The 17,182-nt window shown below is 41.4% G+C and overlaps 1 protein-coding gene across 3 annotated transcripts in view; it reads right to left on the bottom strand.

Moving 5' to 3' along the window:
- LOC145405851 (uncharacterized) overlaps window positions 1–17,182 on the bottom strand; it is a 678,506-nt gene that overhangs the window by 356,286 nt on the left and 305,038 nt on the right. For all 3 annotated transcript variants that reach the window (XM_080277104.1, XM_080277106.1, XM_080277105.1), the window contains exon 2: window positions 15,542–15,723. In XM_080277104.1, the coding sequence (XP_080133230.1) occupies window positions 15,542–15,640 (99 nt within the window). In that variant the 5' untranslated portion in view covers window positions 15,641–15,723. The remainder of the gene's footprint in view (window positions 1–15,541; window positions 15,724–17,182) is intronic.

Below are 17,182 nucleotides of genomic sequence, written 5' to 3'. Positions count from 1 at the left end.
GGGAACTGGGTTAGTCTCACACGCTGAATACTAGGTTGTGGTTGCGTGAAATTCAGTGTGCCTGGGTTATGCAGCAGGAATGCATCTCCTTGGTTACTAGTCAGATTTATCCTTGAGACTACACCTGAACTTAAAGGGGTTAGGGATACTTGTCAAGCGAAAAAAAAAAATCTATATCCTTTTTTTTCTTGACACTAAACAATTTTATTCATCCTTGAGAAATTTTTAAGAAGGGGATGAAATCAGATATGGAAAAAAAAAGTAAAATACAATGTTAAAAATCGGTTCTCTGCCATGTGAAAAAAAAAATATATATATATACATTTTTTTATTTTGACACTAAACAATTTTATTCATCCGTGAGAAATTTTAAGATGGGGATGAAATCAGATATGGATTTAAATAGAAAATAATGTTAAAAATCGCTGCCTGGTAATAGTACTAAAACTGGAATTGGCTAAATTGGACGCGGCATCTTTTCAGAGATAATTGGGGTCCGTCTGGCCATAAATCCGCCTTATCACTGCCATCATCATCATCATCAACGTCATCTTAATCCTACTTCCGGTACGATGGGGTCTTGTGTACTTTTATTCCTACTGCTGCCAGACGATTTTATGCTGTTAATGATACTGAAAACGCTGCTAAAATCTGTAAATTAATCAGTAATAATAATAATAATAATAATAATAATAAAAATAATAATAATAATAATAATAATAAACCTCGTCCTCCACCACCACCACCACCACCACCACCACCACCATATCCTCCTCCTCCTCCTCCGCCTCCTCCTCCTCCTCCTCCTCATCATCATCATCATCAGTCGTCTATTAATCCCGTCTGTGTAATATCATCTTTTACGGATTTTTCTAGTTACTGCCAGACGACCAAACGCAACCTAGACAAACCTCTCGCACTGAAGAGGCTAAACACAATCTCCACTAATACCTTCCGTGCGATGGAAAGAATGAAACAAAGGCTGACAGACGGAGAATAAGAGATTATGTGCAGGGGGGGGGGGAAGGCAAGGGAAGGGGGATGAAGAAGTGTGGGGGATGGGAAATAAAGACCGAAAGATGGGGAGTGGGGAGAGGGATATTGAAGGGTGGGAAGAGACGGGGTGGGAAAAGGGAGGAAGGGGAGGGGATGGTGGATGAGAGGGGTGTTAGGGGGGAAAAGGGAACGGAAGGGGAGATGACGGGGCGAAGAGGGAAGAATGAAGGTGAAGGAGAGGTACAAGTGAGTGGGGCAGGAGAAAGGGGAGAAAGGAGCTTCAGGGTGAGAGGTGACGGGAGGGAGGAAGGGAGAAAGGAGATAGTGGGGACATAGAACGGGATAGGAGAGAGGGAAGAAAGGAGAATGGAGGCAGCGGGAGGGTGTGAGGGGGAGGTTGCATGTCGGCAGGTTGTCAGGAGGGTAAGCAAACAGTGATGGCGCAGGGTAAGGGAGAATTATCACTCCACCCCTTCACCACAATGCAATACGCAGGCACTAGGTGATGGCGGTGGTGATACTGGGTGATGACGATGGTGGTGGTGGTGATGGTGGTGGTGGTGGTTGTACAGAGTGTGGTAGCAGTAGTTGTTGTTGGTGGTGGTGGTACAATATCAGGCACAGATTTAGGGGAGGGAGCTGGGAGCACTTCCCCCCCTCATTTTTGGCAGACCAATAATTACTGATAAAAAAAGAACAATGTCATTTACCAAAACATATGCAATACATATCTTACATAAAAGTTATCACCAAGTCATTTAAACGAAAAGAAGGATTTGGTAATAAACTCCGAGGAATCTTATAACAAGTAGGATGAATTTAAACTTGCCGTAATACCACTACAACTCACGTCTCCCCTTTTACCAAGTGCTGGGTCCGGCTCCGTGTAACTAGCTGGGTGATGATGGCAACTGGCTGGGTGGTATTGGCAGAGGGTGGGGGTCGAGGTGGCAATGGGCGGTGGTGGCACTGGGCTTGTAATGCTAATACAGGAAGTCCCGATTTGACTGCAGTTAATGGGACTTGTTTCTAGCTCCTTCATTACGAAAGGCATACTGAAGCCCTAACTTAATGGCCTGGCGGTACCAAAAATAAATAAATGCAATATCTGTCTATCTATCTATCTATCTATTGCCAGACGCCATAATCCCGTACGGGGTTGCCATTTGACTCTGAGTTATTTGTTTTACAGGGAGGAGCACTAACCCTCCACCAATCCACTTGATATAAACATAAAAAACACTAATATACGAATTGGAAAGGATTAAAAGTTCTGGTAATATTGGACTACCTGTTGACTCATTAAATTTTCTTAATCTCTTGACTACGAGGACGTCTTTCCGTTTTATACCTGCTGCTACTAGACAATACCGGTATATATCTTTTTTTTATTAAACTTTAGAAGGGCCTTAAGCAGAGGTGGAGTCAGTGAAGGCAATATCTACAAGTAACTTCTGTTGTTCAAAAGATCTCTCCTAAGCTGAATAAAATCGTCTGGCAGATGCAACGGTAAACTACAATAACTGAGTCCTCGGGCTGAAGGGGTTATTGATACACTTAAGAGGCCACCCCCTTAACATACTTTACCCATTTTTTTTTTTCAAAGGGTAAAAAAGGGGGGGGGGGAAGGGAAGGAGTTGAATGATGATGATGATAATGATGTGGTGGTGGTGACGAGGACAACAATACTGATGATGATGATGATGATAATGATAATGATGTGGTGGTGGTGACGAGGACAACAATACTGATGATGATGATGATGATGATGATGATGATGATGATATGATGATGATGGTGGTGGTGGTACCGAGGACGACGACACTGATGATGATGATAATAATAGCACGGCGATGATTGATGATGGCGATGACGATTACGACAAAGACAATGATAAAGGTAATAATAACGACGATAACAATAACACTAACGATGATAATGATGATAACAAATAAAAAAAATACCTTAACCCCCACACACTATTTATTACTAGCCGGAGAACTGCCTTTGGTGCCCTGATTACGGATAATGAAGAAACTTTGCGTGATGGCCCGAGAGTCGCCTTCATGGGGGGCCTACGAAGTCAAGTTTTATTGCGGATTTTTGGAGAGAATGTAAGTCTGCCTCAGGTTGGGTGACACTGATTATGTATTATGATTGTGATGGTGTTGCTGAATGTTTTTAGTACTACAGGTGTTATTAAAATTGTTGTTGCTGGTGGTGGTGGTGATATTTTTGTTTTTGTTGTTGTTGTAATTCTTCTTCTTAGTTTTTTCTTCTTGTTGTTGCTTGCTGTATTATTATTATTATTATTATTATTATTATGTTATTATTAAAACATTTTTATTCACAAGCATCAGTATTTCTCACTATTACTGACTTGAACAATACCTTAAGGCACAAAATTTTACTACAACAATTATCTTCGCTACAACTATCTATTATTTATCATTATTCATCATTAATGACATTAACAATACGCTAACAGACTTAATAACTTTACTGCGAAATTAAACTCTCAATTTTCATTTTTCTGGAATGATATTGCTTTCATGACCAAGAAAGACTGGGGTCGGTATTCTCGTCGAGTTAGGAAGCTCCCTAGCACCTCTTCCTTAGCGATTTATTTTTAGCACCTCTTCCTTAGCGATTTACAGTTTTTTTTGGATATAGGTGACTAACATCCCTTTGTACGTTATTTAGGCAGAGTATGGCGATATTGTAATTATTTACATAACAGAATAGGACAGTCAGGTGTAATAAGCATATAAATCGCTTCGGAAGAGGTGTTACGGAGCTTCCTTAACCGATGTGAACACGTGCCTAGGTGTCCTATGTGTAATACGAAGGGTCTTTCTCGGGAACGCAGCATACATTCACTTTTCTTCAGACTATACAATTTTTATTCTAACTTGGCCTAAAACTGCCATCTCTCCATCTCGAATGTTGAGCTGCAATGACAGACTGACACTAGAATATCATGCTAGTCACGAAGAATCGTTGCGGAACGGATGCAGAGCAGGAGTAATGTACTTTTCTGTCACTAAACTATATGAAACAGGCTGGAAAAGGACGAAAATTTGGGCGAATTTAAAGAATATTATAAAACCATGACGCTTTGGTTTAATTACACATATTCTAATGTTGTCCACAACAAAGAAGAACAAAAAAAAAAAAAAAAAAAATGTCTGCCAGTCTACGTGCGTCTTGTGTTTCTCCTCTGGACAGTTCTAAATATGCCCTTCGTCTTCTCAAATAAATAAATAAATAAATAAATAGAGTACAGCGAGCGAAACTAATTCACTCCAAATTCAATGAGTTTTCCAATACAAAATTATCAGTCCCTTATGGCAAAAACCTATCGAACTATTTTACTCCCCCTCCCTGTGTGTGTGTGTGTGTGTGTGTGTGTGTGTGTGTGTGTGTGTGTGTGTGTGTGTGTGTGTGTGTGTGCGCACCTGGGAGTATTATCTCGTAACATCATGAATCTTTGACGTCAGCTTCACTCCCCCTCCTCCCTCCAGCCCCCAACACCATGTCATTCGCACGTACACACAAATACTTTACACACACACACACACACACACACACACACACACGTCTTCATCGCTTTCTCTCTCTCTCTTACTTTTCTGTAGAGGTTGTCGGTATATATTTGGAGTGTAATAATAGTAACAACAACAACAACAACAATAATAATAATAATAATAATAATAATAAGGGTGGGGTGGGTATGGAGTGGGGAGAAAGTGTTGGGTGGCAAGTCAGTTAGGGAAGTGACAGTAAACCCTGTGAAGAAGAAGAAGAAGAAGAAGACGAGGAGGAGGAGGAGAAGGAGGAGGAATGCAGGGCTCTCATATACCATGCGACACAGTACATAACAATGCAGGTACATGTTCAATACCAAGTCCCAGCTCAGTTCCTTGACCCGTGTGTGTGTGTGTGTGTGTGTGTGTGTGTGTGTGTGTGTGTGTGTGTGTGTGTGTGTGTGTGTGTGTGTGTGTGTGTGTGTGTGTGTGTGTGTGCGTGCATTGGTGCGCTAGATAAGCTAACTCACACGGAAGCTACTTATCGTCTGTCTGTGTGTGTGTGTGTGTGTGTGTGTGTGTGTGTGCTACATAGTTTTAACACACACGGAAGTTACTGGAAACATAGCACCAGTCTTCACGCAACATGCACTACACTACTTCTCTCACTCATCCTGTACCTGCAATTCACAAACACGCTTACGACGAATTCTATATCGTAACTAAGAAATTTCGTGTTTCTAGGAAGGATTGTACTCTTTAGTTTTACTTGCTACAACTTGAATACTACGTCGTGGTTGCATGGTATTCGATGAGCCTTATGTATGAGGTCGGAATGAGTCTCCTTAGTTACTAGTCAAATTTACCCTCCAGTCTGACTTCACCTGGCCTTCAACTGAGCTGAGAGGGGTTACGTATCTTTGTCAGGTGAAAACGCATAAATCTCCCATCTTTCCATCTTGAACGCTTAGTAGTGACAACAGACTGCCACTACAATACCGTATGCTGCTAGTCACAATGAATACATCCCCGTTAAGTCTAAAACGTTTCTATACTGGTACAAAAATCGGCAAGAGATAGCGTGAATAAAACACAGAAACCGTCATTGCAGTGCCGAAGTCAATAAAAGAATCTTGTCTGACTCTAGCAACGTGAAATGTCAAGGGCACCTTAGTTTTGGGCCAATTCCCGGAACCTACCGACGGTGAAGCCAGTCGATACATTAATGATGCTTTGGCTGCGGTATAAGGTCATGCATGCTTGCTTCTCCTGTTGCTGTAGGTCCTAGGAGGCTCTATGGCACCTTTCCCTCAGCGTGTGGCAGCGTTATGTCATAGATGTTTACGTCTTGTTGCTGTAGGTCTTAGGAGGCTCTAAGCACTCTTTTCTATTTTCCTCCGCCATTACCCTTGCCGGTCCTGGTGCTGTTGGTCCTAGGAGGCTCTATATCATTTCCCCAACTCAGTCATTAACTAACGGCCTAGGACGCTCAATACCACAGCCCAACCCCTCCCTCAGTGATTAACCTTACCTCTCCTGTTGCTACGGGTGCTAAGGGAGGATCGAGAATGATACGGAGTGATAGGGTAGAGAGGTACATGAGAGACGGTGTGTGCGTGTGTGTGTGTGTGTGTGTGTGTGTGTGTGTGTGTGTGTGTGTGTGTGTGTGTGTGTGTGTGTGTGTGTGTGTGTGTGTGAATAAGATGGGGGTAGGATGGGAAGACCGAGGATGAGATATTGGAGTAATAGGGTGGAGAGGCATATGAGAGAGGGTGTGTGTGAATAAGGCAGGAAGATCGAGGATGAGATCGTGTGTGATAAGTATGGAGTGGTATATGAGTGTGTGTGTGTGTGTGTGTGTGTGTGTGTGTGTGTGTGTGTGTGTGTGTGTGTGTGTGTGTGTGTGTGTGTGTGTGAATAAGGTGGGGTAGATCGAGGATGAAATGATGGAGTAATAGGGTGGAAAGATATATGAAAATGTTAGGATGGGTTAGAAACAGGGGAGCAGCATGGAGGAGGACAGGGTGACATGGAGGCGATTTGTTCTCTCTCTCTCTCTCTCTCATTAATCATTCGTACTGCTCAAATCTCCCACATTATCCTCCTTCTTAATCTCCCCCCCTTCCTCCCCCCTCCTATCTCTCTCTCTCTCTCTCTCTCTCACTCTCTCATTAGTCATTCGTGTTGCTCAAGCCTCCCACATTATCCTCGTTCTGAATCTCTCTCACCTTCCCCCGCCCCCCCGCCTCTCTCTCTCTCTCTCTCTCTCTCTCTCTCTATCTCTCTCTCTCTCCTACATCATCCCCTAATCTCATAAGAACTAAACAAATGTGCACCCCCCCCCCTCTCCCACCCCCGCCCATGACTCAACCACATTAATAAGAAAGTCGGGTATTTTTAAGGCCGACTCTGCTAATATTTACAACCGCTAAATGTCAGCGCTAATGGTACTGATTGCTGCTAAACTGATGTGTTGCTGTGTGATTCATCTAATTCCCAGAGAAAGGCAGCTTTATGACAAACTATAATTTATTTTACTGAGGGGGAATGCTTTAAACAAACCCTTACTTTATTAATATTTTTTTTTTTACGGTTTCTCTTGCTTTTCGCCTGTTCTATATGGCAGGCTTTTAAAATAATTCTCACTCCTTCAGTATTTTTTTCTGATTTTGCCCGTCAGTTTATGATATGCTTTCTCAAATATTCTAAACTTTTGTCAATATATCTCTTGTATTCCCCTCCAGTTTAAGACACAATTTCACTCTTACTCCTGTGTTTTCTTGTAAATAACCTCATTTAGTCATTCTCCTGTTTCCTCTCTCAATTTATAGTAGACTTTCTCAGTACTTTTCTTATTTTCTACTCTGATTAATAACACACTTTATATTTCCCTTGTGATCTTCAATTTGTGACACGCCTTTTAAATAATTCTCAGTTTTTCAATATTTCTCCTGAATTCTTCATTAATTTTTACAATGTTTCTCCTCTATTTTCTTCTTCAACTTATGTCAAAACTTTTCAATATTTTGCCTGCCTTCGCTGATTTATCATATCCTCCTCCAACACTTATTCAGTTTCCCCCTTCACTTTATTACAGGCTTTTTAAAATAATTATCGAATTTTCAATATATCTCCTGGTTTCTCTTTTATTTATATCACACGTTTCGATATTTTGCTTGTCTTCGTTGATTTACGACACTATTTCAATGTTTCTTCTGTTTTCTCCTTCACTTTATGACAAGCTTTTAAAATACAATTCTATATTTTATTTTTTCCCCTCCAGCTTCCTTCTTTAAATTGTCAAAAATGTCAATACTTCGCTTGTCTTCTCTGATTCATGACACATTTTTTCAACATTTCCTTTGTTTTCACCTTCAATTTTTTTTCAGGCTTGTTCAAGATCTACTGTATATTAATTTCTCTTAATTTACGACACACCTTTTCCGTACCGGTACTTCTTTTTCTCTGATTAATGCCATACTTTTTTAGTTTTTCTCCACATTTCTACTTGAAGTTGTGATAGATATTTTGCAGTATTTTTACTGCTTTCTTTTTTTGATTTATAATAGACTTTTTAAATACTTGTTTTCTTTCTTTAATTCATGATAGAATTTTAAAATACAGTATTTCTCCTATATTGTCCTATGATATATGACGAGAGATTTCAATATTTCCCATGTTCTCTCCTTCAGTTTATTTCTGACTTTTTTTTTTTAATATTTCTCTTTTCTTCTTTTTGGAGTGTCTCATTTTGTGACGTTTTCTCTCCTAGTTTTTGCTGCTTTATTAAAGATTTTTTTCTCTTTAAATACCGGTACTTCTACTGTAGTTCCTTTAATGTCTGGATCTGATCAATTTTTCCTCGCGTTTGTTATGTCTTTTTCACAAATTCTCTCGCTTTCTCTTCTTTCTCAGATTTTATTATATTTTCTAGTTTTCGTGGTTTAAATAGACACCCTTTCTAATTTTTCTTCCCTTTAAGTTGACACGAAATTTGTGACGAGTTGTTTCTTTTCTTCATTGTTTTATTTCCTGTTGTTTTTCCTTCCCTATTATTTCCAAGGTACTTTCTGCACTTCTCTTATCTTTAGTTTTATGGGTGATGTCTCTGTAACATCCATTTAACCCCAATATAATTTTACCCGTTTAAAGTAATGTACCTTATGGTGATTTATCATTTCCTAACGAGGCTCCATACACCAGCCCTCTCTCTCTCTCTCTCTCTCTCTCTCTCTCTCTCCCTTTCATCGTAACACCATTCGAGCTTTAGTTGTTCCACGGTGTGTGTGTGTGTGTGTGTGTGTGTGTGTGTGTGTGTGTGTGTGTGTGTGTGTGTGTGTGTGTGTGTGTGTGTGTGTGTGTAAGATGATTTATTAATTCATTTTTGTTATCCATTAGTCATCTAAGGAAGGAAAAGAGGGGCATATGCAGGACTGTAAGAGAAAGGTCTCCAATATGTAAACATTCTTGACCTATATTTTGATGGGGAGGGGTGAGAGCGAAAAAGAAAATGATGAAAATAATAACAACAAAACTAATAATAATAATAATAATAATAATAATAATACTAATAATAATAATACGGGGAAGGCATGGGAGGGGATCGGAGGAGAGGAGAAGTTGAAAAAAAAAATAATAGTAATAATAATGCTGATGATGATATGACCCCGCCGGAACTCTGGGAAATTGCCTAAATCACTTCACTTTGACGACGGATCAGTTCATTTCCTCCACCTTCATATGAATTTATTGACTTTAAGGTCGTATGTCTCGTGGTGACCTCATTAATACAGGTTAATCTGACCCCTGATAATAATAATAATAATAATAATAATAATAATAATAATAATAATAATAATAATAATGGCAGCGTAACAAGAGGTCATTGCCGTTTGTCTCTATAGATCGAAAAAAAAAAAAAATCGTTAGTGGGTAGGAAGAGTACAGTGAAAAAATTACGCCACAGCAGTGAAGGAGACGAATTTTGGAATGATCTGCCCCTCAAATTAAAAAAAAAAAAAGTAAATAATGTAAAAATAGTACGGTATATACTGTTATCTGCGTGTTATGTTAATCTGAAGAGGGGAAAGAATAGGTCTCCAGGCAAGATAGACAGACAGAGATAGATACATAGACAGACAGACAGGTAGATAATGTGACAGGTAGACAGATACAATGACAGATAGATATAAGCAGATACAGATGAACATAGATAGATACTGAAAGAGACAAACATACAGACTAATAAATATATATACTTAAAAAGCGGACACAACCCTGGGCCTCAACCAACTTCCGCCCAAGGTCATAGGTCAAGGTCTTGCGGAGGTCACAGAGGAGTGATTAGAGACCTTTATCTGAAAATTACTGTTTGCCTGGGAGTTTGCATCGCGTGACCTGTCGCGTCCAATAAAAACTTGAAAATTCTTAACTTTGTCTCGGTACTGGCTCTTGGTATTATTATCATTATTATTATTATTATTATTATTATTATTATTACTGGTGGTAGTTATTTTGATGATGATGATGATGATGATGGCTGTACACTGTCTCGGTTCTGGCTCTCGTTATCATCATCCGTAATACTGGTTCCTGTTATAGTGATGATGGTGATGATGATGATGATTGTGTGTGTGTGTGTGTGTGTGTGTGTGTGTGTGTGTGTGTGTGTGTGTGTGTGTGTGTGTGTGTGTGTGTGTGTGTGTGTGTGTGTGTGTTAACAAGGTAGCAGAACACATGTGCAAGCATTCTATGAGCGTAATTAAGAGCATGAATCAGATATAACACTCTGTACAGCTGAGCTCAAAGTTAAGGGCAGAAATGAGCTTCAATATTAACAACCCTTAAGCACCGGGGAAAAGGCTTAAATAACATCACAGCCTTATTACTATTAACCCTCTCTTAATAACATAAAAGATGGATAGACAGACAGACAGACACACACACAGATAAATAGATAGCTGGACATGGTTGATAGATAGATTCAGCGGAGAGTCCTAGGGGGATGACAGTGTTAATTCCGCCACCAATAACCCTCTCATTCCGGGGATAAGTCTAGTATTCTATTCATCCGGACGATTTGATTCAGTTAGTTATTGATCCATACGATTTTATTCATCTAGACGATTTTATTCACCCAGACGATTTTATTCATTCAAACGATTTTATTTAGCCTAGACGATTTTATTCACTCAGACGATTTTATTCATCCACATGAGTTTATTAGGTCAAGACGATTTTAATCATCCAGACGATTTTTTTCAGCACAGACGATTTTATTCATTCAACGATTTTTATTCATTCAGACGATTTGATTCAGCCCAGACGATTTTATTCAGGTGATAGTGAATCGTGGGTGGGTAATAGAGTCAATACCGCCATCATCAACCCTTCCATGGTAAGAACAAATCTAGTATCCTGTTCCGGCAAACATCAGACGATTTTATTCAACAGAGAGAGAGAAAGAGAGAGAGAGAGAGAGAGAGAGAGAGAGAGAGAGAGACTGCTATCGAATGTTCTGCTCCCTGCATTATAGCCAGTATTCTTGTCGCGTAATGAGGCTCCCTAACAGCTTTCCCGAGCGAGTTATTTTGCTTATTACACCGTACTGTCCTCCTTTGTGTTACATAAATCCATCTAACATCACCATACTCTGCATAAATGCCATACAAAAGGATATTAACCAGGCATTCCCGAAAATAAATCGCTAAGCAAGAGGTGTTAGGGAGTCTCCTTAATCGATCTGAATACAGGCCTATGACTTACACAAACCTTTTACTCCTGCTAAGCAAGAGGTGTTAGGGAGTCTCCTTAATCGATCTGAATACAGGCCTATGACTTACACAAGCCTTTTACTCCTGCTGTATTCTACTTAATGTTCCACTCACACTACCACGGACTTTTGAATCACACTGTGCCCTCTAGTTATTAAGCAAGTGTGTGTGTGTGTGTGTGTGTGTGTGTGTGTGTGTGTGTGTGTGTGTGTGTGTGTGTGTGTGTGTGTGTGTGTGTGTTTAAATACCTACTATATGCATTTGTGTGTGTGTGTGTGTGTGTGTGTGTGTGTGTGTGTGTGTGTGTGTGTGTGTGTATGAGTGGACCAGTGCTGAGAATAATGCTGATACGGTGTCTAGGATAAGGCCAAAAAAGATAGTTAGCAGCTGATTTATCGGGCACCAAGTAACAATCTGCCCCACTCAAGTCGCGACCAGGGGGCTATACATCAAGTGTGTGTGTGTGTGTGTGTGTGTGTGTGTGTGTGTGTGTGTGTGTGTGTGTGTGTGTGTGTGTGTGTGTGTGTGTGTGTGTGTGTGTGTGTGTGTGTGCGTGCGTGCGTGCGTGCGTGCGTGCGTGCGTGCGTGCGTGCGTGCGTGTGAGCCACATAGTTAAAACAGAAATCTCTAATGCCAAGCCCTTATCTTTTAATAATAATTTTTGAAGCATGTGATGATAGAATATGTCTGACCTTCCTGCACTGTTGCTCGCTAAACATGCAATAGTGACAAGCGTTCCAATAAATAAATAAATAAATAAATAAATAAATACTGGTGATAAAAAATTAGGGGTTTGCATATCTTAGCACACTCAGTTTTAACCCCTTCAACGATGCTCTGTGTCATTCTAATCTTCATTCCTTCAGACTATTTTTATTTTTTCGATTTATGAGAGGCCTTGTGTGGTGAGCGGCTTTATGGAGTCTGTCTCTGTCTGTCTGTGTGTCTGTCTGTTTCTCTCTCTCTCCTCTCTCTCTCTCGTAAAGCTTAATAAAACTGTCTGGCATCAGCAAAGAATAAACTGAAAATCACGTCACCCGGAGCCTATGGGGTTAATGATATGGTTGTAAACTGTCTGCTGGGTATATACTAACCTCCTTCCCTACAATGACACGCCAACCCAGTTCATTCTTTCTACCCCCAGACGATTTTATTAAGCCGTGAAAGACCTCTCGTGGTGTTGGGTTAAATGAAGGCTCCGTTTAGTGGAAGGAAGCAGTCTTAAGATGACACCGTGCGGAAGAGTTGAGTATGGTCGCTGTGTTATGAGTCCTGTGATTAATACTGATGCCCACTTTTTTATCTGCTTCAGTCCATCTTTATTTGATTTTTGGTACTTTCAAACGATTTTACATGAATCAGGGCTGACTTTTTGAACCTGATGCGTTATCGTTAGCCGCAATAAACCTTTTTAATACAAGCGACTTTTCTAAAACCCGGCCAGATCGTGTGGAATGACAAAAAAAAAAAAAAAAAAAAAAAAAAAAAAAGGTGAAAAATAATAAAGTATTCTGATTTAGCTTCAACAGACCTTACTAATGCCAGAGACTTTATCAAAACCCATTAAGATCGACTGGAATGATTAAAAAAAAAAAAAGTGAAAAATAAAGACATCAGCGGGAGGTGGTCAAAACAATGTCTGCTTTAGGGAATGAAGTGTGTCTGCTTTCCTAGAGCAAGGCGTGTCCGATCTGAACTGTCTGCGCGTCTCTGCCCTCTTCCAATTTATGAGTCTCCCTCTTTTTAATCAAGGCAAATCTATAAATGGGCGTCAAGCATTCACCTGCGCCCAAAAATCACCTAATATCTAATGCCAGGACCCCTTCTCGCCATTTTGCACCAATCGACAACTCTCTCTCTCTCTCTCTCTCTCTCTCTCGCTCCCCTTTCATAAATCATGGAAAAATGTCGAATGCAAAGTCCACATCTACTCCCTACTTATTTGCCGCTCATAAATCACGGGTAATGTGTTTTCGTATTTAGAGTCAAATTTAGGATTGTAAAGCCATATTTTACCTACATATTTACCAGTCTATCTATCTATGCATCTACCTTTTTAACCTATATTTCTACCGAGTTCGCTAGCTATATCTACGCGCTCGCTCTCTCTCTCTCTCTCTCTCTCTCTCTCTCTCTCTCTCCGGCGTCTATCTATCTATCTACCTATCTATCTGTCGCCCTTTATCTGCAGTTCACCCATCCTCCTTTCCGGGGACAGGGAAGGAGTTGATGGACGTCTGCATAACCAAGCAGTGGAGCCGCCTGGTTACATCAGTGCCACCACATAAAGGCGTCCCTCTTCACCACCAACAGAGAGCTTAACAGGAATTACATTACTTCAGATATATAATAAAAATGAAATGCACGGTAGATGAAAAACTAGAACTAATAAAAATGCGTACATAAACCGGGTCTACATTTCAGAAACAATCTTACGACCAATCTTTCAATGCAGTAAGTTTAATTTCTGCAGGAAGAATTAGGGACATGGAAGACTCGGCCTCTCATTCCCTTATTCACACTGGGAAAAATAATATAGTACGGAAGAGAATTGAGCGTATGAGTGTGAGACCAGGAAGCGTGAAAGAGGTAGGTGGATGATGTGGATGCGAATGAGGGAAAGTGTCCTGGAGTGGCTGGAAAGGTGGTGATGGGCGATGAGGAGTGGTGGAGATGGCTGCTGGAAGAGTGTAGGGGAAGGCAGCGTGGGACAGAGGAAATGAGTGGAGAGGAGTGAGCAGGAGTGGAGACGAGTGGTGGGAAGGTGTGGAGATGCGTGGTAGAGGTGAGTAGTGTAAGAGTATGAGGGAAGGTGACATGGAGAGTGGGAAGGGGTGGAGATGACTCGTGGGGATGAGTGGTGGATACGACTGGATATGATTGATGGAGATAAATGGAGATGAGTGATGATGATGAGTGGAGTACCGTACATGTGGGAAGACGGCTTGAGGAGGTGGTGGGGGGTGGAGTGGGTGAAATACGGGGTTATGACTTATGAGGCAGAGAGAGAGAGAGAGAGAGAGAGAGAGAGAGAGAGAGAGAGAGAGAGAGAGAGAGAGAGAGAGAGAGAGAGAGAGAGAGAGAGAGAGGCATATCGTGAATTTCAAAAAGCTGTGCAAAAATATCCACATGTCAGACCAAAATATCCACTACTGCTGCCTTCAGTGTGCCAAGGACGTGTCATTCTTTCCGTCTGGCTCCCTTTAGCTCTGTTGGCTCTGTTAAATATACCGTCTGGCTCTGTTGGCTACACTGTCTGGCTCTATTTGTTACACTGTCTAGCTCTATTGGTTATACTGTTTGTTTGTTAGCTATACTGTTTGGTTCTGTTGGTTGTACTGTCTGGTTCTTTTGGCTTGAAGTTAGCTGGAAATTTCTGTGGGAATACCTAATCCAATGGAATATAATTAACCTAGATTAAGACATCAGCGCCCTTCTCTATGATGCTGATACAGAGAGAGAGAGAGAGAGAGAGAGAGAGAGAGAGAGAGAACTAATGAGGGAAATACTTATGCTACATATATTCCCGTTCATTATATTCTTTTACTCAGTCAACCTACGACATGGCGTTCCAATCAGGCGAGAACCATTATCCCCTTCCAGCCAAGGTAATGGCCAACTGTAGACAGGTTGGATGGGAGATTTGATTCAAGCCGTATTACTCTAACTTGGCCTAAAATTACCACCTCTCCACAATGACTGCTGAGTTGCAACTAGGAATTCACAACAGAATATACAGCTAATCACGAAGAAGTTCACACAGTACTGTACATTCACCTCCTCTTCGGCCTTCTCCTCTTCCTCCTTCCTAGTACCTCCACTTCCACTGCCCTCCTCCGACATTATCGTCATCCCTTCTTGTTGATTTTACACCTCACTATTCTCCTCTACGTCAGCGATACAAACTATGTCGGTATCGAAACGATCTGAGCAAAGAGGAGAATATTGCAATTAGGTGTAATAAGCTACTGAAGTTGCTAAGGTAGAGGTGTTACGAATTCCAATGCTACTTATAATACGCCCCTAAGAGTGGTAATAACAACCCAAGCCTCATCTGAATGTGAACCTTGTGAACCCAGTGGAAATGATTACCGAAGCTGCCTTTCTTCTGTAGTCCGCCATCCTTCTTTCCGGGGGCAAGGAATGGACTGGGTGATGCTCATTCTACCAGGTATATCGGTGCCACCAGGTGAAGGTGCCCCTCAGAATACAACCCCATGACAAACAAATGGACAATGTACTTACCGAGTGTGTGAATGCTGCTGGCGATATGATGGTTTGGGCGTGGCAGGGTTGCGGGCTGGCGCGGGCGGTGCGTCGCTGGGACCAGAGTCGAGCGCCCATCTTAGAGTGGCCCAGCACGCACGACACCACGGCCGTCACCAGCACAGCCGCCGTCACCACCACCACCACGTGCACCCCGCTCACTGTACAAGAGAAAAGGAAAGGTTACAAATATATCACTTCATCCAAACCTAACTTAGCCTAACCTAATCTAATGAAAATTTAACCTAGCCTAACCTAAACTGACCTAACCAGAGTTGCAGCAGACACAACATCACGACCGTCACCAACACAGTCGCCGTCGCCACCACCACTAAGTACAACCCGCTTACTGTGCACGAACAGGTAGGGTTAGAGTTATGTATACAACCTAACCAAATCTAACTATCTAACCTAACCTAAGCAGAACCCAACACCACAGTGGACACCAGCACAGCCCCACGTCACTAACACCACCAGAGAGGACGTTAGTTTTGGAGATGTCCGTCACTTCAATTGCAGATACATTTTTAAGAGATGCTGTTGATAATTCCCATATCAACAGCATACTTCCTATCAAAACGCTCAAAATAAAAAGTCTCTGCGTGCCTTCACCCCCCGGCTAGCAACCTATTTTGACATGGAAACGATAGAGCAAGCACACAGTGGAATAATATGCTGTAGTCTACAAAATAAATCGTTATGGAAAGGGTACAAAGAAGCCTCCAAAGGTCGTCTAGCGTTCGTCACAACAAAATATCGGTTAATTACGACTTGCCCTGGAAAGCGATAAGAACAATATCATCAGGTTGAGATACAGGTAAGATTTTCATTGTGGCTGATGACTGCTGACTTTTTTTTTTTTTTTTTTTTTTTTGCCTCGTCTGACGGAAACCTCTCCCACATGTATCAAAATTCCTGCCAATTCCTCTTCTACTCCACCAGGCGATTTCCTGGAGCCGCGGGGACGGCATCATTTATTCATTTTCTACCCCCACTGCCATACCCACACCAGCAGACACAGCCGTCCCCGTAACACATTCAATACAGTCATGTGCGTTTTTAGTGGACTGGTATTTACGGGCCATTATGAACTACGCGAGGTGTAAAGAGGTCGAGTAATTGGCAGCCGGGCAATGCATACCCTTTTTACACTGCATATTATTCAATTCACCTCACGCAACAATACACTGCTTGTACCATATCAATACTGCTGGTACCATATCTTATACTTCCCTACACATATGCGAGCATGTGCACCCACCCCAAACACACAGACATACATACATCTACACACATACAGTATATATACAAACATACTCACATACGCATACTTCTGACGAGCATACACACATACACATACAATGACGCATATATGCATACGCACACACACCGACACAAAAACACTTCACACACACACACACACACACACACACACACACACACACACACACACCACCACCACCACCACCACCACCACCACCACCACCACCACCACCACCACCACCACCACCATGTACACAGAAAAACACAAAAGGTCTCTCTCTGCTTACAGACTGTAAAAAATCTGTTAAATTCTCTCTCTCTCTCTCTCTCTCTGGCATTATTTCTACGTCCGTCCGT

Source organism: Coenobita brevimanus, chromosome 68, assembly GCF_032717465.1.
Source record: "Coenobita brevimanus isolate Jiangsu-jjx chromosome 68, ASM3271746v2, whole genome shotgun sequence".
NCBI classification, from domain to species: domain Eukaryota; kingdom Metazoa; phylum Arthropoda; class Malacostraca; order Decapoda; family Coenobitidae; genus Coenobita; species Coenobita brevimanus.
Note: the sequence above shows the minus strand (reverse complement) of the source record. Positions and strands in the feature narration are given on the sequence as shown.